At 42.5% G+C, this 25,146-nt stretch overlaps 1 protein-coding gene across 2 annotated transcripts in view; it reads right to left on the minus strand.

Annotated features, from left to right (window-relative positions):
- MAP3K3 (mitogen-activated protein kinase kinase kinase 3) overlaps nucleotides 1–25,146 on the minus strand; it is a 63,245-nt gene that overhangs the window by 30,262 nt on the left and 7,837 nt on the right. Inside the window, exons 2-5 of one of the 2 annotated variants that reach the window (XM_081218850.1) lie at nucleotides 24,346–24,467; nucleotides 22,619–22,711; nucleotides 13,302–13,342; nucleotides 4,766–4,865 (exon numbers count right to left, since the gene is read on the minus strand). In XM_081218850.1, the coding sequence (XP_081074976.1) occupies nucleotides 4,766–4,865; nucleotides 13,302–13,342; nucleotides 22,619–22,711; nucleotides 24,346–24,467 (356 nt within the window). The remainder of the gene's footprint in view (nucleotides 1–4,765; nucleotides 4,866–13,301; nucleotides 13,343–22,618; nucleotides 22,712–24,345; nucleotides 24,468–25,146) is intronic. The other variant, XM_081218851.1, reaches the window with a different exon arrangement.

The following is a 25,146-nucleotide window of genomic DNA, read 5'->3' on the forward strand; positions in this document are numbered from 1 at the left end:
GGGTCTTAAAAGATCTAATTGAAACCATAGAGATATTTTCTTTTCCTTTTTATTAAGTTTACAATTCAATGATTTTTGGTAAATTTAGAGTTGTGCAACCATCACCACAATTCAATTTCAAAACATTTCCATTGCTCCAGAAAGATCTCCTGTGCCCATTCATAGTCACTCCCCTTTTCTACCTCTTACCCCAGGCCACCACTAATCTACTTTCTGTCTCTAGAGATCTGCATTTTCTGGACATTTCATATAAATGAAATCACACAATTCATATTCAATTCATAGTCTTTTGCATCTAGCTTCCTTCACTTTGCTTAACGTTTCTGAGTTCACCCATGCTGTAGCACATATCAGTACTTTATTTCAAGGTATTTTTTTTTGATGGTATAAAAATATTTTTAAAAAATTTTTCAGTTTTTTTAAAAATTTTTATTTGAGTATAGTGGCTTTACAATATTGTGTTAGTTTCTACTGTACAGCAAAGTGAAACAGCTACACGTATACATATATCCCCTCTTTTTTGGATTTCCTTCCCATTTAGGTCACCACAGAGCACTGAGTAGAGTTCCCTGAGCTATACAGTAGGTTCTCATTAGTTATCTATTTTATACATAGTATCAATAGTGTATATATGTCAATCCCAATCTCCCAATTCATCCCACCCCCCCCAAGATATTTTCTAAGAAAAGCTTCATCTCTAAAAATACCCTTTACTCCAAAGCATCAAATCCGAAATGGTTATAGGCCCCATATTTCTTCCCAAATTAAGCAGTAGAATCATGTCCCATTCTACCCTGTGCTGACATTAACAGAATAAGCAGAAAAGGCACAGGAGGAGGAGGGGGCAGGCAGAGGATGAAAATGTTACTCAAATAAGAACACAAACTTAGACTGCATAGAAGGGTTTAGTACCTTAATGTATAAAGGTTAAAAAAAATCAGTGACTAGGGCTTCCCTGGTGGCACAGTGGTTGAGAGTCCGCCTGCCGATGCAGGGGACACGGGTTCGTGCCCCGGTCTGGGAAGATCCCACATGCTGCGGAGTGGCTGGGCCCATTAGCCATGGCAGCTCCACAACAGGAGAGGCCGCAACAGTGAGAGGCCCGCATACCGCAAAAAAAAAAAAAAAAAAAAAAAATCAGTGACTAGAACCAAAAACTACTTCCTCTGTTTTCATTCCACTGAAGTATTAGTGAGATTGTTCTTGAGGGTACAGATAAGCCTCACTCACTGTTAAAAGCAGAAGATATTATGAGTACTTAGTATTAAAAGATGCAAAACTATGCTTTGCCTAAGACCTAAAAAATGTCAGATCTTATGTATTTGTGACAAACATAAAGCAAAAATCCAATTAATTTCTTCAGTTCCCGATTCAGAATACAAGGAAATGAGAACTCTAAACCCAGGCCAGGAAAAAACAAATAGCAAAAACAGTATTTAAAATAAAACCTCAAGACAACCCATGGAATGGGAGAAAATTTTACAAATCATATCATATTGTAAAAGAATTCCTTCCTGGGTAACATTCAAAGTAGGGATAAATAAGGACTGGTGTCGGGGGAGGCGGGGAAGGGGTGGCTGGAGATAGGGGAAGATAAAGAAATTACTGGAGTAGGTTTTAACTTAAAAAAAAAACAACTACAATTTTGCAAATGTATGATAAGGGTCTAGTATCCAGAATATATAAAGAACTCTTACAATTCAACAATAAAAGGACAAACAATCCAATTTTTTAAAAGGGCAAAGGATTTGAATAGATATTTGTCCAAAGAAAATAAACAAATGGCTAATAAGCACATGAAAAGCTACTCAACATCATTAGTCATTAAGGAAATGGAAATTAAAAACCACAATAAGATACCACTTCACGCCTACTAGGATGGCTATAATTTTTTTTAAAAAGAAAAAAAAAAAGAGAATCACAAGTATTGGTGACAATGTAGAGAAATTGCAACCCTCATACACTGCTGGTAGGAATGTAAAGTGGTACCAGTTGATATGCGAAAGTTGGGCAGTTCCTCCAGAAGTTAAATACAGAGTTTCTACACTAACCACCATTCCACTCTTAGGTATATTTTAGAGAATTGAAAACATTTGTTCATATAAAAATTTGTACACAAAGGTTCATAGCAGCATTATATATAATAGCCAAAAGTGAAAACAACTCAAGTGTCCATCAACAGATGAATGGATACACAAAATGTGGTATATCCATATAATGGAATATTATTCAGCCATAAAAAAGGAATGAAGTATGAGACATGCTACAACATAGATGAGCCTTGAAAACATGCTTAGTGAAAGAAGCCAAACACAAAAGGTCACATATTGTGTGATTCCATATATATGAAATGTTCATAATAGGCAAATCCAGAGAGACAGAAAGTAAGTAAGTGGTTGCCAGGGACTGGGGAGTGGGGAGAATGGGAAGTGACTCCTAAGAAGTACAGGATTTCTCTTTGGGGTGATGAAAAAGTTCTGGAATCAGGTAGTGATGTTAGTTACACAACTCTGTGAATACACTAAAACCACTGAATTATACAGTTTAAAATGTAAATTTAAAAATAAAAGAGTAAATTCTATAGTAGGTGAATTATATCTCAATAAAGCTATTATTACAAAAATATAAACATAAATAAAATAAAATCTCAACAGATTCTTTCATTTGTGGTTCACAAATCCTGACAAGGCAGGGTTTAGAGGGCAAAGAAAAGAAAAATAGTTGAGACATTTTAAATTAATAAGATGTAAATTAGTCAATTTAGTCAATTAGTCACTGACATTAGCAAACTACGGAAAGACATGAATGATTTAAAATAGTAACAATCATGGGAGTTCCCTGGTGGCCCAGTGGTTAGGATTCCAGGCTTTCACTGCCATGGCCCAGGTTCAATCCCTGGTCGGGGAACTGAGATCCTGCAAGCCGTGCAGCGCGGCCAAAAAACAAACAAAAAAAAGTGATGAAAAATAAGTGCTCAAATAAATTAGTCTTCACTGACTCAAAAAATAATGACAATTACTTATATATGGCTTTAAAATCAGTATCTGTATAAACATTTGAATAAAGGAATGCTCAACATTCTGGGCAGTCATTCCCTTGGCAAAAGAGTTTGAAAATGGATTTTGGGACATCTGAAATTCTTAGTGGAAATATTCATGGAAAGAGAAACAAGTAGTACTAAATCATCCAGAAAAGTCTTTACTAACCAAAGAACACCTTCTTTAATGCTGATTGGCTAGCTGACTTTAGCCTCACTTTCTTATATAGTCACTGACGCTTGAGCTACAATTTTTTTAAACTTCTATGGATTTGACATTTGTATTTGGGGGGGTTTTCATATCCTGTATTTAAAATGTGTTACTTTACATACTTTAAAATACTTACATCTGTGTTATTTATTAACTATAGAGTTAGTGGTTTATTTTTCAAATTTGCTGTATTTCTAAAATTCATCCAAAAAGCAAAAATCAGAGGGTGTTATTTTTGTTAGCTATTTGGCAGTGCATATATCCAGTTGTGGTTGTACATTTTATATGAAGAGGACCACAGAGTTTTTGCCAACAAATCTCATCTCCTACAGATGTAAGCCCCAAAGTAGAGGAAATTCTTAACTTTTCAACCAATAAAAGAAAACTACAAAGTAAGGGGGCTTCCCTGGTGGCGCAGTGGTTAAGAATCTGCCTGCCAATGCAGGGGACATGGGTTCAAGCCCTGGTCCGGGAAGATCCCACATGCCGTGGAGCAACTAAGCCCGTGCGCCACAACTACTGAGCCTGTGCTCTGGAGCCCGCAAGCCACAACCGCTGAGCCCACATGCCACAATTACTGAAGCCCACGTGCCTAGAGCCCATGCTCTGCAACGAGAAGCCACTGCAATGAGAAGACCGCGCACCACAACAAAGAGTAGCCCCTGCTCACCGAAATTAGAGAAAGACCACACAGATACTAAGACCCAACCCAGCCAAAAATAAATAAATAAAAATAAAAAAAATTTTTTAAAGAAAAACTACAAAGTAAGGACCTGACTCTCAAAGAGCCATGAGGTTGCCCAGCTTTCCTGTCTTGCCCCCCAGCTCAGTTCCCTCAAGGTGCAGGCTCCTTACTGGGCACAAACACAGTGCCCTTCAGACTAATGCAAAGCACCGGCCTAAGCAGACTGCAGGCTCTAGTGCGTTCCTTGGAGCTGGGAAAGCAGCCAAGTAACTGACATTCAAAAGAATTCCTTCCTGGGTGATGTTCAAAGTATGAATAAATAAAATGGCTGCTGGGCAGGGTTAGGAGGACTAAGAGTTAAAGAAATCATTAGAGTAGGTGCTAACATTTGGAACCAGCTACAATCAGAAGTTAAACTCTGAGAGAAGAATCCAGCATTTATGCCTGTCAACAGAGGATCTACCCACCAGTTTTCCACACCTCCCCAGCCCTACTGAACCCTCTGCTACTAAGGCTGTGCTGGAAGGAAAAAGATAACCTACAAAATGTAAAGGAGACAGTATAAGCCCTGACCCTAATCCTGTACCTGATACCACCATGGAGTATTAGAGCTACCAGCACTGAATGAGCAGAGGGAGTGGACACAGCCAGGGAACCTCCCACGTAATAAAAAAGGGAAATCGCAGAATTACTGGAATTAAGAAAAGAGGCTCCAGAAAATGAAAACCTGAAGATGACATTAAAGGAACAAACTAGGAAATCCTCAGTTAAACAGAGAGAAAATGGTAGGCAGCTGTGCCTCCCTTGCCCGCACACCATCCATCTTTCGTACCTCATTGTTCATGTAATGTAGATCAAGAGGCTGCCCAAACACTGTCGTCACCTTGTGCTCCACATCTTCGTATCTTACAGGCCGGCTGAATGCTATAATTCTGAAAAGGAACAGAAATCATGGTTAGCTGTATATTTTAAATGCAGGGTTTAGAAGCTATGGCTCCTGAGTGTTATCTGCCTTTTCTTTTCAACATAGAATTCTCTTTTTATTTTTCATGCAGCTTGCCTTTCTCTGTATTTTTTTCTTCTCTTACATCTAGCTTTATCTTTTCACCCTTCTTCTGAGCATCTCTCAGGTTTGTCAATAGTACCTATGAGCAGTACTTAACCTCAGCCATTGTTCTTCCACTTCATCTCAGCTCTTTCGGTCAATGACAGTGCAGTATCATAGGAGGATACCTGGATTTAAAAACTATGCTTCAAATATTCCTGTTAGGAAGAAAACCTGGGGATTGGAGCAGCAGTCCTGAAAACATGGTCTTAACCCCTAAACGACTCAACTCCAGGACTTGAAAGGTCTCTTCCATTGTTCATTTTTGAGATGCCACAGTAATCTCAATGCTGATTATCCTCAGAACTGACATTTCCGGCCATAGTCACAGGAATTCCCCTTGAGTTGGTTACATGCCTGATCAGGTTTCTTAACCAGTGACACATGTGTGCATGTAAGTAGTGTTGATATTGATGCTCTTCTAGAGAGACTCTCTAGGTCAGTTCAAAGAACAATTTCTATAAATAGATGGTAGAGTAAGAACATGTTCAAAGAGGTCTTAAAATGATTTGTCATTGAATGTCACAGCAAAATTTACAAGTGGGGATAGATGAAACAAGGTTGGCAAAATGTTGATAATGTTGAAGCTGGGTGACAGGTCCTTGGGGGTTGAGTATCATATTCTATTTTTGTGTGTGCTTGAAATTTTTTTAATAAAAAGCTTTAATTAATGCATTAGGTTTAACTATATGATACTGGAGGTAGTCAACAATTTTTGCATATAAAGTGGCAATTTTATATGGGACCAACCCAACACTGTAAAACTTAAATAATTAAAACAAAAATAAGCAAAGAGGGACTTCCCTGGTGGCACAGTGGATAAGACTCCACACTCCCAATGCAGGGGGCCCGGGTTCGATCCCTGGTCAGGAAACTAGATCTCACATGCCTTTCGCAACTAAGAGTTCGCATGCCACAACTAAGGAGTCCACGTGCTGCAACTAAGAAGCCCATGAGCCACAACTAAGGAGCCCGCCTGCCGCAACTAAGACCCCACGCAACCAAATAAATATTTTTTTTAAAAAAGCAGAGATAAACAGAAGACAGTATCAGAAACCCATATATATTATATACATACATACATATATATATATATATATAAAGAAAATACAGGATTGAAAAAAAATATTAGAGTAGGGAAGGTCTTCCTAAGCATTACATAAAATAGAGAAGACAAAAAGGAAGAAGACGGGCCTCCCTGGTGGCGCAGTGGTTGAGAGTCCGCCTGCCGATGCAGGGGATACGGGTTCGTGCCCCGGTCTGGGAGGATCCCATATGCCGCGGAGCGGCTGGGCCCGTGAGCCGTGGCCGCTGGGCCTGCGCGTCCGGAGCCTGTGCTCCGCAGCGGGAGAGGCCACAGGAGTGAGAGGCCCGCATACCGCAAAAAGAAAAAAAAAAAAAAAGGAAGAAGACAAATTTGACAACAAAAATTTAAACTTTTGATGGGAAAATAAACCATCAACAAAGTTAAAAAGAGGGCTTCCCTGATGGTGCAGTGGTTGAGAATCTGCCTGCTAATGCAGGGGACGTGGGTTCGAGCCCTGGTCTGGGAGGATCCCACCCGCCGCGGAGCAACTAGGCCCGTGAGCCACAACTACTGAGCCTGCGCATCTGGAGCCTGTGCTCCGCAGCAAGAGAGGCCGCGACAGTGAGAGGCCCGCGCACCGCGATGAAGAGTGGCCCCCGCTTGCCACAACTAGAGAAAGCCCTTGCACAGAAATGAAGACCCAACACAGCAAAAATAAATAAATTAATAAACTCCTACCCCCAACATCTTCTTTAAAAAAAAAAAAGTTAAAAAGAAATACCAAACTTGGAGAAAATACTTGCAAAAATCAATAAGAAAAAGACAATCCAATAGAAACACAAGCAAAGGATATGATGAATGGCTAATAAACACATGAAAAGATGCTTAATGTGATAGGGGAAAATGTATATTAAAACCACCTTAATCTGTTAGCATGTCTAGACTTAGATGAAATCTGACTAGTGTGTGGCGGACTAGCAGAACTCAGCCATCAGCCTCTATAGTTCTTGCCCTCCTCCATACTGACAGGAAGAAGTGTGTGGTTCTTTCATATACTCCCTGCTCCCCCAGAGTGGGAAGTGGTATAACCAGAGGAAGAAGCAATAAGCCACAGGAAAGAGGGACCTAAGCCATTTTTTAAAAAAATTATTTTATTGAAGTATAGTTGATTTTACAATGTTATATTAATTTCTCCTGTATAGCAAAGTGATTCAGTTATACATATACATGCATTCTTTTTCATATTCTTTTCCATTATGGTTTATCATAGGATACTGGATATAATTCCCTGTGCTATACGGTAGGATCTTGTTTATCCATTCTATATATAATAGTTTGCATCTGCTAATCCCAAACTCCCAATCCATCCCTCCCCCACCCGCTTCCCCGCTGGCAACCACAAGTCTGTTCTCTACATCTGCGAGTCTGTTTCTGTTTCATAGACAAGTTCATTTGTGTCATATTTTAGATTCCACATATACGTGATATCATATGGTATTTGTCTTTCTCTTTTTTTAAATAAATAAATTTATTTATTTACTTATTTTTGGTTGTGTTGGTTCTTCGTTGCCGCATGCGGGCTTCCTCTAGTTGCGGTGATCAGGGGCTACTCTTCCTTGCAGTACACGGGCTTCTCATTACAGTGGCTTCTCTTGTTGCAGAGCACGGGCTCCAGGAGCGCAGGCTTCAGTAGTTGTGGCACATGGGCTCAGTAGTTGTGGCTTGCAGGCTCTAGAGCACAGGCTCAGTAGTTGTGGCGCATGGGCTTAGTTGCTCCACAGCATGTGGGATCTTCCCAGACCAGGGCTCAAACCCATGTCCCCTGCATTGGCAGGCGGATTCTTAACCACTGTGCCACCAGGGAAGTCCTATCTTTCTCTTTCTGACTTACTTCACTTAGTATGATAATCTTTAGTTCCATCCATGTTGCTGCAAATGGCATTATTTCGTTCTTTTTTATGGCTGAGTAGTATTCCATTGTATATATGTATCACATCCTCTTTATCCATTCATCTGTCAATGGACATTTAGGTTGTTTCCATGTCTTGGCTATTGTAAATAGTGCTGCTATGAACATAGGGGTGCATGTATCTTGTGAATTATAGTTTTGTCTGGATATATGCCCAGGAGTGGGACTGCTGGATCATATGGCAACTTTACTTTTAGTTTTTTGAGGAATCTCCATACTGTTTTCCATAGTGGCTGCACCAATTTCCATTCCCATCGACAGTGTAGGAGGGTTGCCTTTTCTCCACACCCTTTCCAGCATTAGTTATTTATAGACTTTGTAATGATGGCCATTCTGACCAGTGTGAGGTTATACCTCATTGTAGTTTTGATTTGCACTTCTCTAACAGTTAGCGATGTTGAGCATCTTTTCATGTGCCTGTTGGCAACCTGTATGTCTTCTATGGAGAAATGTCTATCTAGGTCTTCTGCCCATTTTTCGATTGGGCTGTTTGTTTCTTTGTTATTGAGTTGTATGAGCTGTTTGTATATTTTGGAAATTAAGCCCTTGTCAGTTGCATCAATTTGCAAATATTTTCTCCCAGTCCATAGGATGTCTTTTCGCTTTGTTTATGGTTTCTTTTGCTGTGCAAAAGCCTGTTAAGTTTGATTAGGTCTCATTTGTTTATTTTTGCTTTTATTTCTCTTGCCTTGGCAGACTGACCTAAGAAAACAGTATGATTTATGTCAGAGAATGTTTTGCCTATGTTCTCTTCTAGGAGTTTTATGGTGTCATGTCTTATATTTAAGTCTTCAAGCCATTTTGAGTTTATTTTTGTGTATGGTGTAAGGATGTGTTCTAACTTCACTGATTTACACGTGGCTGTCCAGCTTTCCCAACATCACTTGCTGAAGAGACTGTCTTTTCTCCATTGTATATTCTTGCCTCCTTTGTCAAAGATTAATTGATGGCAGGTAATGTGGGTTTATTGCTGGGCTCTCTATTGTGTGTTCCATTGATCCAAATGTCTGTTTTTGTGCCAATACCACACTGTTTTGATTCCTGTAGCTTTGTAGTATTGCCTGAAGTCTGGGAGGGGTATGCCTCTTGCTTTGTTCTTTTTCCTCAGGATTGCTTTGGCAATTCTTAGTCTTTTATGATTCCACATAAATTTTAGGATTATTTGTTCTAGTTCTGTGAAAAATGTCATGGGTAATTTGATAGGTAAGCCATTGGATTTTAATGAAATCTGGCTGGCTGAAATCAGTGGACACCGTAAAAGCTGTTATCATCTAGAACTGCGCTGTTCAATATGGTAGCCACTAGCCACATGTGGCTATTTAAATTCAAATTAAATTTTAGAATTGGCTCTTTCAGTCCCACTAGCCACATTGCAAGTGCTCACTAGATACATGTGGCAAGTGCCTAGTATACTGGAGAACACCGCTATAAATCGGCCCTCCATATCCACAGGTCCATATCTGCAGATCAAAAATATCTGAAAAAAATTCCAGAAAGTTCCAAGAAGCAAAACTTGAATTTGCCACATGCTGGCAACTATTTACATGGCATTTACATTGTATTAGGTATTATAAGTAATCTAGAGATGATTTAAAGTATACACGAAGATGTACGTAGGTTATATGCAGAGACTGCACCATTTTACATAAGAGACTTGACCATCCAAGGAGCAAACTCCACAGGGGGTCCCGGAACCAATTCCCTCGGCTACCAAGGGATTACTGTAGAACCTTTCCATTACAGCAGAAAGTTCTACTGAACAACATTGATAGGACATTACTGTAAACCATAATCTATCCTTCACACAAAGCATAACATCTCAGGAAGATAATTTCTCTATAACTTTTCCTTCATCCATCACTACCTTTCATTTTTGGAAATTATACTGCTGAATGGGTTAATTTATATCCACCAGGAAATCCATCCATATTGTAAACCTTATTTTTCCCTCAAATCAACTGTCCCAAGCAATAATTAGGTGCGATCTAGATATGGGTTATCTAGATACGAGTGTTTTCTGGATTCTTTTTTTTTTTTTTTTTTTTTTTGCGATATGCGGGCCTCTCACTGTTGTGGCCTCTCCCGTTGCGGAGCACAGCCTCCGGACGTGCAGGCTCAGCGGCCATGGCTCACGGGCCCAGCCGCTCCACGGCATGTGGGATCTTCCCGGACCGGGGCACGAACCGTGTCCCCTGCATCGGCAGGCGGACTCTCAACCACTGCGCCACCAGGGAAGCCCCTGGATTCTTTTGAGAGAATACCTTTCTATTAATTCAAAAGGGGCCAGCCTTTTTTTTTTTTTAATCAATTTTTTAAATTAACTTTTTTGGCTGCGTTGGGTCTTCGCTGCTGCATGTGGGCTTTCTCTAGCTGTGGCAAGCAGGGGCTACTCTTCCTTGCAGTGCACAGGCTTCTCATTGTGGTGGCTTCTCTTACTGTGGAGCACAGCTCCAGACCTACGGGCTTCAGTAGTTGCAGCACGCGGGCTCAGCAGTTGTGGCTCGCAGGCTCAGCCGTTGTGGCTCACAGGCTCTAGAGCGCAGGCTCAGTAGTTGTGGCACACAGCCTTAGTTGCTCTGCAGCATGTGGGATCTTCCTGGACCAGGGATCGAACCCATGTCCCGTGCCTTGGCAGGCAGATTCTTAACCACTGCGCCACCAGGGAAGTTCCCGGGGCCAGCCTTTCTGAATAAAATACCAGGATGTCTGTAGCACAGTTAGAAAAACATCAGGCTCAGAGATAAATGTTCCTGCATTTGGCCTGGTGATGAGCCATTCAAAACCCCCAAAAGCAGCCCAGAAGTCTGGTCAAGATCAGAAGCCAGCACTCGCGGGTTTGGTAAGATCTAAGCTGCTGCTGCCACCTTGAAGAAAAGACATTTGTAGGCCAGTACTTCAAAGAGGGGTCTAACACCCAGGACAACCATCCCCACCAGTGTTCAGACACGAAGGAAAGGAGATCCTCATCAACAGTCCTCTTCTGCCCTCCTGAGGCTAAGAGAGAGGACGGGTAGAAGTCTGAGGCCCACCCTTCCAAAGCAAAGGGAAAGTCCGCCCACCAGAATGGATACCTGGCCATGACGAATGGGAAAAGTCACTACTTTCCTCTTTTCTGTAAATTCTTATTCTATAAGGGCCTACAACATTTAGGTAGATACTGTCCATATTCCCTGTAAAAAGCAAAGAAAGCCCACAATAACAGTTTCTACAAAATCCTAAGACATGAAATACACGAAACCAGAGCTGTCTGGCACAGAGCAGCTTGAACTTGGCTTCCCCGCACCAAAACTGAGGACTTTATAAAGTCCTCAATTGCACACGCAGTACACGAACAGTGAAATGCCATGGCTCCCAAAAACAGCTCCATAAAAAGAGAATATGCAGTTTTCAAAACCTTGATACCACCACTGCCGCTCAGGGCTTCAAAAGCCTGTGACCACCTTAAATATTTGTGGCTTCGATCTGGCAGCATCTCTGAAACTGAACACATACACTCTTCCTCAGTGGAAGTCTGCTCACTGTGACTGCACAGACCCCCGGGGGAACAGAAATTCAGGAGCGCGTTCTGTGTAACTAGGCTCCAACACAACTGAGCTTTTCATTCCCGATCTTCGTACTTCTGAAAACCCTCTGCCGCTCCAAGCTTGGCACAATCCATCCCAAACCCAGTCAGATCAGAAGAGTGTGGAGGAGGGGGCAACAATGAAGTAACAGTTTAAGTTCCATTCACAGGACAAACAGCTGGGGACAGAGCTCAGGAGACCTTCTTCCCTCCGGCCCTGGAACAGCCCTAGAATGCGCGTGGCGGCAGCAGAACCCTGGCTCGGCAGACCACTCTTTGTGCCATGTTTCCATCCGGCAACCTCTGACAAACTTGCAGGCTTCCGGATGTATGTTTTTAAGGGAAAACAGCAGCCAAAGACCTCCTCCGGAGCTAGTTTCAAAGTGGCCTGAAAGATGCCAGCAGTAGAGAACTACCAGTACAAGAGCATTTGAAGGCACTAAGGTCCTGGTGGGACTCCTCAGGTAGGTGGATCGTATCCCGATGGGTATGCTCCTTGCCCCTCCAAATGCTCAAAGCAAAGGAAAAAGGGCGGGGCACTTATCAACGGGAGAGAAAGGCAAAGAGGGGGAAAACAGATATTGAAAAGCATGCTTGTGCCACATACATGCACACACAGGGTCTCAAATACCCCCTAACCAGAGTGCTGTATGCTTTCTTAACGGTTTTCCTTAAAATAACTTGAGAAACTCGGTGGAGTCATTTTTCCCCACTGAGAACTTCTACCTTGACTTCCTACAAAAAACTAAATACTGACAGTGGAGAAAAGGATACAAGGGTTTTGTAACGTTACTTTCACTTCCCTAACAAGGTAAAACACAGAATGCAGACTGAAAACTCCCTTTCTGTGTCCTCAAATGAACTCAAATCTTTCACAGCTGAGGGACTTGATGCAGCTTCCCATGACCTAGAGACATTTTAAACTTTTTTTTTCTTTGTCCGCTGCGTTGGGTCTTCATTGCTGCGCACGGGCCTCCTCTCGTTGTAGCGAGCAGGGCTACTCTTCGTTGTGGTGTGCAGGCTTCTCACTGTGGAGGCTTCTCTTGTTGCGGAGCACGGGCTCTAGGAGCGCAGGCTTCAGTAGTTGCAGCTCTCAGGCTCTAGAGCACAGGCTCAGCAGTTGTGGCGCACGGGCTTAGTTGCTCCGCAGCATGTGGGATCTTCCCAGACCAGGGCTCAAACCCGTGTCCCCTGCACTGGCAGGTGGCTTCTTAACCACTGCGCCACCAGGGAAGTCCCAAGACATTTTAAAGCAAAAACTTCCAATTCACCAACCTGACCCCTGATGTGGACAAAACCAGGGACACTCTACCAGGGATAGGAATGGCACCACGTAACAGGAGAATCCTCATCTCCCTCTGATGCCCATGGCTGGCACAGTGTCAGTGTGTCTGGAAGCCATGACTCAGTAGAGCTGGGGTCCTGACTTCCTCCCCTAGCACAATGGTGGATCTCACAGTAGCAAAATAAGAGCAGAAGAGTAAAACATTAGCAGTTGAAATGGCTTCCAATTTTAAGACCAGAAACAAGGTTCAATCAGTAGGCCAAACCAAGGGTGAAACTTTCCCCTTTATGCCCTATCAACCCCATTCCCCAGCCAGTGACCCCACAGGAATCACTCCAGGGCAACGGCTTCCACAAGCTGAACGCTTTCTAAGAAATGCAGCAAACATGAACACAACCACTCATCAGAAGGCAGACTTACCGCCTCTCCCCGTTGTGCTCGAACTTGATTCTGACGTCACTCTGCCAAAGAAATGATGGACAGGTTAGCGGGTTCTCTGGCGTGTGTCACTCCTGCCCTTCCCAGGTAAGCCTCAGGCAGTCCTTTAGCAACCTTAGGCAGACATCCCTGATGGCTCCTGTTAGAGCTTCTCTACCCCGACAGGCATTCCTTTCAATGAGTTCTAACCTCAGCGGCAACAAAGCTCTTGGGACAAGATCCTTTGGTGGCTGCCCCAGCTCAGGTGCTCTGCTCTGACATAGCATTTCTAAGTTCACACACTCTCTATTTCCACAACAGGCTCTGGAGTTTCTCCCACTATATCACCACCTCCTGCCAGGACACCGTTCCTTCTGGGCTGATGTAACTAGACAGAAAAAGAAATCTTAATACTGATACTTCCTAGCTCTACGACCACAACCAAGTTACTTATCCTCTATAAGTCTTAGTTTTTCCATCTGCAGAGTAGGGCTAAACATACCTAATTCACAGAGTTGCTATGAGAACTAAATGAGAAAATGTAAGTAAAATACCTAATACATAGTAGACATGCAATAAATGGTTGCTGCTGCTACTAATGATTTCCACGATCCTTTCAAGGCTGCCCTCAGTGGGCGTAAAGTGGCTCTCTGGACAAATACCTTATAATTGTCCCCAGCTCTAGCCTAAATGACCATCATGTGTACCCTATAAGCTCCAGGAGAAGAGGGATCATGTCTCTTGTTTCTGTAGCTCCAGTGGCAAGCAAAGGTAATAGTATATATCTGTGCTTACAATATTTATTAAACGGATTAATTGACTGAAGAATAGAGTTGGGTGTAAGTATCAGAAATTAAGACGAGGTAGGAGTGTTAGAATGTTCAGAAACAAATCAAGGAGGACGAGAGATACTGTAAAGGGCAAACAAACAACTTGAGGGAGTTAAAAATGACAGGAAAAGGGAGAAGACATTATAGAAGAAAAGAACAGGTACAGGGCAAAAAGAAAACTAAGATAGCCGGGAAACCAACAACTAATAGAGGGGGAGGTAAGAAAGTTCATGGTCAGTGAATGAAAATTATACTGAGATTCACAAATTAAAAAACTGTGGCTTGGAAGAAAGAAGAGGGTTTCAGAGTATCTGAAGATGAAGAACACAGAGCAGACAGAAAAGATGACAGAAAAGGGAGAAAGCTGAAAGGTAGGGTGGGTGCACACAGGACTTCCTTTTCCCCAAGAGACTGGGGGGCTAGAATTCCCTTCCAGTCAAATGAACTAGACTGGCGTTTCTAATTTACACTCTAAAAATTATTGAGGACCCCAAAAAGCTTTTGTTTATGTAGATTATATCTACTGATATTTGCCATGTTAGAAATTAAAACTGAGAACATTTAAATTTTATTCATTTAAAAATAATTAAAAACCGTTATGTGTTAACATAAATATATTTTAATTAAAAAAACTTTTAAAAAGTGAAGTGAGAGAATGCCAGTCTCTTTAATGCATGGCTTAATAGGAGACAGCTGGATTCTCATATCAGTTTTTGCTTTCAAACTGTTGTGATAATATGTATTGTGTAGCCTCTGGAAGACTCTACTGTACATTCTTTAGAGTATGAGGGTATAAAGGGCAAGGAACATCTTCGTACTATTATGAAATAGTTTTGACCTGATGGACCCTCGAAAGGTTCTTGAGAACTTCCTAGGGGTCCTAGAACACACCTTGAGAGTCAATGAATTAAAATATAAGAATACAGCCTCTAACTCACTATTTTAAAGACAGGGAAATGGAGGCTCAAAAAGCTTCATGACCCTGAAAAGCTCACATACTAAACAGTGGACAGCAAAGCTCCCCTGAGGAGCAGGCCTGCAATGTGACAACTTTTCAAAATACAGCCCTGATAACAGCCCTTTCATCCTTTGATGTAACATATGGGCCACTTGATCCCATTACTAATAATATGACAATAGTTAACATTTACTGAGGATTTACTATATACTAAGCCTTGTTCTAAGCATGTTACATATATCAATTAAACTAACCCTCACAACAGGTACTATTATTGTGTCTATTTTACAGGAGAACCTAATTTACAATGCAGTTAAACAAGTTCTCTCAAGATTATAATGCTTTAAAAGAAGCCCAGATATGCTACAACTTAAGTGTCACATAGGGCAAGGGAGGTTTATTTTACTCACAGATGCAGGGCTTCAATGGGAGCACTGAAAGAAGGAAACTATCAAAGGATCTTTTGAGACCTTACTTTTCAGAACTCATGGAGGAAGTGGAGTAATAATGGAGCCAGCATCAGGAGACCAGGGTAGTGATCATGCAGGAAGCTATGGGGCCTGGGGAACCAGTAGGGGAGGCTCGGGCTGAGGCTGTGCGTAGGTGGAGATGGAGGAGGTGGCATGGGAAGGCAGTGTGCCCCCTCTGGTGTGCATCCCAGGTGAGAGAGGCTGTGTGTGTATGTGTGCACACGCGCGTGTGAACATGAGCGCGCAAGCAGAAAGGTGAGGCACTGCTGCAGAGGAAGTTATCATGGGGCTTCAAGGTTTGCAGGAGCGACAGCCGTGTTTTCACTGTCTTCTTTTTCTCCTTCCCCTGAACTACTAAGCAGTTCCCGTGGCAAGGCCTCCCGAAGCACAGTGCCTGCAACACGCTGCCGCATCTGACATGCTGTCTCCAGCTTCCCATGTTGTCTGGTTCCACAACTAGCTCTGGAGTATCCCAAGTGCTCACCGCAGTTTGCAGCCCTGTCTGTCCCAGCAGCTGGGTTACCACCTCTTTCACCTCCTCCTGCTCACAGCCCAGCAAACCTTGGTGTAGCACTCATTATTATTATATTTTATTAATCGATTCTATTTTTAGAACAGCTTTAGAATTACAGAAAAATTGAGCAGACAGAGCAGAGAGTGTCCATATACCCTTCTCCCCACCCACCCCCAGTTTCCCCTATCAGTAACATTAGTATGGTACATTTCTTTTTGTTACAACTAATCAAACAATATCGATGTGTTAAATAAAGCCCATAGTTTATTCAGATTTCCCTTTTTTCCTGTTGATTAAAAAAAATTTATTCCTCTGTTGATTTTTATCTAATTTTTTATAGTAATAAAAAACACATAACATAAAAACACATAACAATAGCTCTCATTCTAAACTGGGACATTATATTTAGATGCACCTATGAAGAAATCCCCTCTGTCCCTTTGTGGGACTGAAGGAACTAAATTTATTTCATGATGGGCCACAATCCAAATACTATTCTACTTGAATTTAGTGAGAAAGGGAATTAAACTTTTGCCTCAAACTACAAATCACTCCTACTCAAGACTAACCTAGCCTGTGATTAGTAAGCAGTGTAAACAAAGACGCCTAGCCTTCTGAATCCCTTGTCTGATGTGGCTACAGCCTTTCCAGAGCAGGATGCAGGCCCATGACTGGCTTCCATGTACCACATGGTGTGCCCAAATCTGCCAAGTTCCTAAATCTGAGTGACCCCTGTCAGGCTGACTAGAATAAGCCATGGATAAGAAAGTTCAGGTGAAGCTAACCAGGTTCAATTCCTTCCTGCCCACCACCCTCCTTGCCCCTCCGAGGCATTTCGCACTGGTAGCGGCGTCCTCTGGCATGAGGTTCTCTCCTCTTGCCTCTGTGACTCTATCCCAAGCCAGGGAACCTGCCACCACTCTAACCACTTCTGCTTCTTTGCTGGTTCCTCTTCCTCATGCCTTCTCACACCCCTCCCCCAACATGTAACCGTGCCTCAATGTTTGGACTTTTGGCCTCTGGATTTCTATCCCTCTTCTCACATCTTCTCCTCGGCAGGAATTAAAAAATCAGGCAACCTCTAAATAGAAGATTCCCAAATCTCTATGTCCAGCCCCAATTTCTCAAGCGAAACCTCATCTGTCTGCCACGGATATAAGGCAGGTAAGTCATTGTTAGGAATGCGGCACTAGAGTCAAACTGTCTGGCTTCAAATTCTGGCTCTATAACCTCCTTGTTGTAACCTTGAACTAATCTCTCTGTGACTCAGTTTCCTCATCTGAAAAGCGAAAATAGTGACAGTATCTATCTCATGGAGTTATCAAAATAATTAAATGAAATAACTGGATAAAGGTATGAGAAAAGTTCCTGACACATAATAAGTGCTCAAAAAATGGTAATACAGGTCCTTTATCCTTTAGCCAAAACCCTTGGGGCCGAAAGTGTCTCAGAAAGCACTTTTGGATTTAGAGAGGTAGTGGTACGTGTTCTGTATGTTAAGCGATGCCCTTCCAGGGGGCAGGTGTCTGGGCAGCACTCCATGGCAGAGCAGAACGCTCACAGGCATTCCGTGCACCCCTCTGCGCTGCTTAGCCTCTCCTGAAGTTAGTCTGGGATTTTGTAACTACTTCTGACCAGCAGCTGGGAACAAAGTTGAGTTCTACACTCTCTTCCCTGGCAGCCACGTGTGCCAGGTCAATGGAGCCACCTTCAACCAGGGTCCTTAAGTGACTGTGGGGAACACTGTCCCCCCTTCCCTGTGCTGGCCATATCTGTACAGTCACTAAGATTTAGGGTTTACCTGTTAAGAGCAAAAGCTAGTTTTTGTACTGAAAAGTATGAATATTCACAATTAGTCAAATAAATAAAGACTGTAAATAGCCCTGTGTCCATTCAGGCCAAGTTTTGTTGCCAAATGAATTTGCTGTAAATTTAAAAATAAATAAATAAAAATTTAAAAACACCTTTTAGTTTGCAGTACTCTTTGGATTTTAGAGTTGCAGATAAGGGATTGTGTACCTGCAAAAGCAACATACACACATACCTGCACACACTCTGAGTATTTCGCTGTAGTCCCAAACTCAACCGAGCCATGTGTGTCTGCATCAACTACCCTCCCGAACTAGTCCCCCTTCTCAGTGTTGCCATTTCTAATACTGGCTACAGGCTCAAACCTCTGAGTTCTGCTTGATTCTTTTCCCTTTCTCACAGCCAGACAGCAAGTTCCAATTCTCCCCTCCAGGGACTCCAGTATGAGACTCTGCTTCCCATCCTCTCAGTTGTCATTCTCGGAGCCCCTTTCCCCTCCTGAATTCCTGAAGCAGTCTCTGTACTTCTCAGCTCCCCCTTTCCAGCACATTCTACATTCCTCCAGTTTCAGTCATCTTAACCACCACTTTCACCACATCCCTTCTTTGTTCAAAAAGTAATCAGTTGGGCTTCCCAGGTGGCGCAGTGGTTGAGAGTCCGCCTGCCAATGCAGGGGACACGGGTTCGTGCCCTGGTCCGGGAAGATCCCACACGCCACGGAGCGGCTGGGCCCGTGAGCCATGGCCGCTGAGCCTGTGCGTCCGGAGCCTGTGCTCCGCAATGGGAGAGGCCACAACAGTGAGAGGCCCGTGTACCACGAAAAAAAAAAAAAAAACAGTAATCAGTGATACCCATGACCTACGGAATAAAGTCTAAGTTCTTTACTGTCATTCAAAGCCCTCTGGAATTTAAGCTCACTCAGTTTACCTAATCATCTCACACTGTTCTCAAAGGGAACCCTCTCTCCAGCCAGATCAATGCCCACCCTATTTCCTGAAATATGCCATATTCATTCCTTCCCCTAGGCCTTGAATAATTCAGCTTCCCAACCTGGAGTGCCATACTCCCTCCTTGCCACCTAACTAAACTCTTCTACATCCTTCACTGCCTGGTTCCAGTGCCACCTCCTCCAGAAATGACTCCGTATCTCCTTCGGCCCAAGTTCACCTTTCACTTTCCTGGCCTCCTGTGGCTCTCAGTATCTGTACCATATATTTAGGCATAGTCACATAGTACCTTACTTTTTTTTTTTTTTTTACATATTTCTCATTTCTCATAAGACTGCATGATTCCCAGGGTACAGGGAATATGACTTATATTTCTTTGTCTAAGAAGGTTGAGTATAGGCCCATGTTGAACTGAATGGAGAGGTGCCAAACCTGCTGAGAAAGAAGTGCCAGTACAAAAATTCAGATCTAGGCAGGTTCAAGTCCCCTGCCCACCAGAGCTAATTTGGTGAAAGGAAGAGTGAGAGCCATGCCCAGGAGAAGGACAGTGCAGGCCTCCAGGCTGAGCTACAGATTTGGGAACTCAGGGGGCAACAGGAGTAACCAACGATACCAAACTTAAGCAGACATGACCTTCTCAAAGTTTGAACTCAACAACTGGACATGTAACCCAAGAAGACTCCCAAGAATTCAAAAAAACCTTTATTAAACAAAGGTTTGTGAACCTCTGACCTGGCAAAGGCCCCAGCCAGCCCGTGTCTCCGGTGCCCTGTCTCGGACTCTGCAGTGCTCCCCCTCCCTGTAGTTGCCATATACCTTTGGCTCCCACATCTCTGGCACTGGAGTCCTTACTTTGCCAAAGAAAGTGAATAAATCAGAAGAAAAGAGCAACGAAAATAATTTTATTTGTGTGACTCAGGAAAGTCCTAAGAGATCAGTGGAAGAGGTGATTATAAAGCAACCTTCTTCCCTACGCTAATTCTTTCTGTATCCCCAGTCCCAGCATTGTGCCTGGCATGCAGCAGGGGCTCAGTGAGTATCTGAATAAATCAATGATGAAATAGTGTATTAGTTATTTATTGCTAGTTAATAAACTACCACACACAAAAAAGGAAGCTTCTTACAAAATAGAATGTGAGGCTTGTATACTATATTATGTTTTATTTTCAAACTAGCCAGCCTATCTTATCAACAACCCATGAAAGAGAAAGGAAGTCCTGAAGAGTCAGGTCTATCACAGTAAAAGCAAAAGACAGTCTGCTCACTCACTGACCCTGTGGAGGAACAGCTCCTAGAATTCTCCTCCTCTGTAACTGACAGCCAAGGGCCTGCCCTTCTAGCGCCTGCTATGAAGAAAGCAACTTTTCCATTCTTAAGCACCCACTAGTGAACACTGGAGGGTCAGACCCAGACCCTGGGCTCTGTTCAAGCCTCTACCTACCACCGTGATACGATTCAAGGGAAACAGAAATCCATGGTAATAAGGATTCTATTTTTTCTTCTACTGGGACTTTCATATATCAGGTTAGCTTCATAAGTCTGCAAAGGACCATCTGATATATAGTAATGTCAATCCAATAAAGGTAGAAAACCTTAACCCTTTCAGTTCCATGACAATCTGCATACTTTTGGTTAGACGCTTTCACTAGCGCTCATACCCACAATGCCCGAACATAACAGAAGTGATGTAGTCACTACCACTTTACACCCGTACCTTGTTTTACAATGTATAAAATCTTTTATATTCTGTCTATGATCTTACAACAACTTTCAGAGGTAGACACTATGCCTGTATCTTCAGACGGAAAAACTGAGGTTTAAAAAGGTTATCAGACTTACACATGGTAAAATTACTGTGACCGGGAGTCGGAAGATCTGGGTTTGCTTCCTGGCTGTACTTAATATCTTTGCACAAGCACTTTGTAAACCTTAAAGTATTATACACATGCTTATAGTTTAGCTTATAGTTGTTGTTATTGCTGTTAACCGTTGCTGCTGGAAGCACTCTCTAAACTGTAAAATCCCATGTTAATGGATTATTGACAACTCAGTGACTTCTGGGCCAGTGCTCCTCTCACTACACTAAGCTGTCGCCCTCACAGAGAAATAGCACCTGTTGATAAAGCACTGTTAGTTGATGACTGCTAAAGGGTCTGCCCTTCATGGCCTATGAAACCATCCACAGGCCCCAGCTGAGGATGTGCCACACATATCTAAGAACAGGCAGCCAGCTCTAACCGGCTGTAGGCTTCCAGGGACCTAATGTCCAGGTGGGAGAATACAGAGAACACAGACCCTAACTCTTAGCAAATAGTTGAATAACCAAGTACTTCATACCCCTGTACTTCCGTAGCTGCTCAGAATGCTTAGTTTTCCTCAAATGTATTCTCTTTTTCAATTAATTGCCTAGCTTGTTTACTCAGGGAAGAGGATATCTGAAGTCTTGCCAAGCAGAGGTATTAAATTACGATTTCCCGTTCTTCCAGGCCTCAGCCCCCAAACGATGCTGTCAGTGAACCCCCAGCTCCTGTGGCATTCCTTGCTGTGCCAAGCTTGAGCCCCATGAGGCTATGCCAATCTCAGCACTGCCATTCTCACTCTGAAGCGCTGCCTGCCTCTGTCAACATCATTCCATCCCCGAACAAACCACCTTTCCTGGTGGCCAAAACACTTGGGTACTTTCAACTAGGACTCTGCAATTTGAATCTTCAGCCCAATTTGACATTTCTTAGACCAATTTGGCATCTCTTAGCCATTTAAATTAGGTTTTGATCTTTCAGTCCTCTCTCCTCCTAAGCATGGACCTTCTGACAGAAGAACTGCTACTGGAGAAAACCATTTAATCCTATACTAGGCCCAAGCAAACAAAACCAAGAATTTTAAAAAAGGGAATTCACTGTGTAAACTGTAAAGTCCTACGTTAACAGATTATTAGCATCTCAAGACTCAGGCTGGGCTCTTTTCATTACATTGAGCTGTAAACACTTCTCCCCCTAAACGTTCCCACCATCCCCATCTCACCCCATCCTTCCTTGGAAATGCAATCACTGAGACTCTCTCTCCTTCTGCTTTCACGATTTTGCTGAAGACTATTTCTCCTGGTCAGAAGCTGAACATCTGCTACACTTCCCAGGAGAGACCATTCTACAACCTTGACTTTATTAAGGGGAGAAGCTATTTTGACGTTTTCATTGCCCTTTTACCCAATATTAGCATAAAACTTTGAGCTTCAATTTCTAAACAGCCATGCTAGTTCCAAGCTTCATATTCCCCCCAGATCCCCATGCCCCCTGGAATAGACTCTTAGCTGGGATTCCCACTGATGAGCTTATCACAATGCATAGAAACTCATGACCTGTGTGGTGGAACGAACGTACCAAGGAGATGTGCACATCTCCAAGCATGTACTTAATTTCTTGCCCAACAAATCAATAGTCCCTTATAGAGTATATAAAGTGGTGCTATCCAAGACAATAGCCATTAGCCATATGTAGCTATTTAAATTTAAATTAATTAAAATTAAATAAAATTTTACATTCAGTTCCTCAACTACACTGGGCAGTACAAATACAGAACGTTTCTATCATCACAGAAGTTCACTGGACAGCATTGATAGAGGTTGCTTATGAATAATACTGTTGTGAGCAACGGTGACAGCACACAGGTAATGAGTAACCAGTGCTCCCTGCAAAGCCACTAAAACAACTTGTCCAGGGAATGAATTCCACACCCTTCCAGCACTAGTAGATTTAAAAGCACATTTTAGCTTTAACGGGTAATTTTGTTCCTTACCAAAAATTTCTTTTTCTCACTGGCCCCTGCACATGAGCTTGTTGTTACTGTGGGGCTGTTCAGAAGGGCTGAGCTGCTGCTGTTGTGTTTTTTCTTTAAAAGCAAAAAAACTGAGGTTAATAATTTGTATCCTTCATGCAACAGAAAAAGTTTGACGATATTCAAGTAAACTGTGGGTCCAAAGAGCTAGCACCGCTTGTTAAGATTATTTCCTCTCTACTAGTCAATCCTTTTCACAGGCTTCTACCTTCATAACCACTGCCTTCACCCCAATAACACAGCAGCAGGCATGGTAAAAGATCAGGATTTTTCTTATAATAGCTTTTAGGCCTAAACAGGATTCCTAAAAGGTAATTAAACAGGGTTCCTAAAAGGTAATCTCCCTTCAAGGAATGATCAGAGACCACTCCACCCCTCCTCTTCTCGGCAGAGTCCCTTTAGGCCTTCCAACTCAAGAAAGCTTCCCCTTTTCACCTACTAACTGACATCCACGCTAATAGTCCCATTTGGAGAAAGATCAGCTGACTGGAGCAGCCTTAACAAGCACACTCTACATAGGAAGACAGGAAGGAAAGTGAGGTCATTAGGCTCAAGCCTGGGGGAGGGGATTCACTTCTGGTAAAATGCTCCTTCCCAAAGCAGCTTTGAATAGAAGTGTTACAGCAAGTGAGAACCCACACAATTAGAATAATGTATGAAAACAGTACAAGAATGGGCCCTATTCTGTTGTTCCCCTAGTTCTGTAAGGTAAACACAAAAAATAAAAGCAGCTTTCTAAACTATTCCTTATGTTATAACTGAAACAAAAGGACTTGGGGTCCCTAGTTTTCCTAAAGGCAGGAAATACTCTGAGAGGCGGTATCTAGCCAACCTCAGACAGAAAAGTTCTAGCCCCTTATACTTTCTCCAGGAACCAAGAGTACTTCTGAAGAATTGGTAGACAAGGTGCAGATGAGGAGAGAGAAGACTAGTTGATAACGAAGAGAACCACAAGGAAGGATATCATCAAACACACCAAACTCAGCCATCTGATACCCACTAGGAAGGAAAGCTCCCCGTCACTCACTCCTCTCTGTGGGCCAAAGGGCCTAGGCAACAGGGAGGTCAGTGACACTGGAGGCGAGAAGAAGGTTCTCAACAGCGCACAACTTTAAATGTTAATAAAATAGAAGCTGTTTTCCTAAAGAAGCACACACCTCTCAATAAAACAGGCACTCTCAACTACCTGAGTTAATGGGGGGAAACAACTGTAAACAACAATAACAAAATCACTCGTTACTTTCAGAATATATATGATGTTTTATTAAATAAATTTCCCTTCCTAGTTACATTTTAAATAAACCAATACTAAAATTAATTACTTTTTTCTGAGTATATACTGTAAGATAGCTAAAAAGTTTCTGAGTTAGGGATCGTGAATCTGGATAAAATATTTGCCAAATGATCAGTAAAGGAAAAAGTATATGAATACTGTCCCCATAATTAGTGAAGAAATTATTCTTACTCTCCACAGATGAAACACTATTTACAAGGTGAGATGCACAAGGCATTGGGACTCCAGATCACAACCCACACCTGGTTAGTACATATCACTTACCATTTAACAGACTTAAGGGAAGGGAGCAATAGCATTCAAGCCTGTATCAGAGTATCACTGGCTTCTCACATATTTCCCACCTGAAAACCCCTCCCCAACAAATTTAGTTAACAGCCATGGCCGCACACACCTGCCTATTTGGGTGACCCGTTTCTTTGTTCTTCATGGTCTCATATCCAGGCACCCGGGGACGTCGGCTCATCTGGAGGGCCACCAGATCCTTCATGATTGAGTTCAATGCCTCCTGTTCGTCTGCAAAGAAAGAGAGCACATGGGCTAAGGTACTTTAATACAGACCACAGAAGTACTTTCACAAATTATATGACTAATACTCAGGGAGTTCTGCCCAGGTGAAATGAGAGACCTTATAACTATAATCACATGAATTTGCTATCTGTGAAAAGTAGATAACTGAGGTCAGACTATGGCAATTTGAATTTTAATGGATCCTTAACAGCTCTCCAGTCAGATTTCTGGCAGCAATATCTACCAATTCACTGGGGGCAAGGGAGGTGTTCAAACAGACCAATTCTTCCAGTGCCAGAGAAACTCAACCAGGAAAAATAGATGAAAAGTTGAAGTGAAGAACACCACAGCACAGTGTGGTAGGGTACTGAGTGAAAAGATGAATTCATGGAGAGCTGATTATGGGACAGAGTCAGTCAGACTTATTCCTAAACTATCGTACACAGGAGAGCATATTTAAAAGGTACCAAACAAGGACCTCAGGTCGCTGCTTTGAACAAAAGTTGTTTTACAAGCCTAGCCTCTGAATGCCCCTCCCAACTCTTTACAATTTTATAGGCCTTCTGCTTCCCACAGGGAAGTCAAAAGGCAGTTCTATTGTTTTTCTTCCCTAACTGACCAAGCAATACATTGTCTCTGCCTTAGTGGTATTACTTTTAATCCCCCTTTCTTGACATAGCATAGA

Source organism: Mesoplodon bidens (assembly GCF_964165515.1).
Source record: "Mesoplodon bidens genome assembly, chromosome: 19".
In the NCBI taxonomy this organism is placed as follows: Eukaryota; Metazoa; Chordata; class Mammalia; order Artiodactyla; family Ziphiidae; genus Mesoplodon; species Mesoplodon bidens.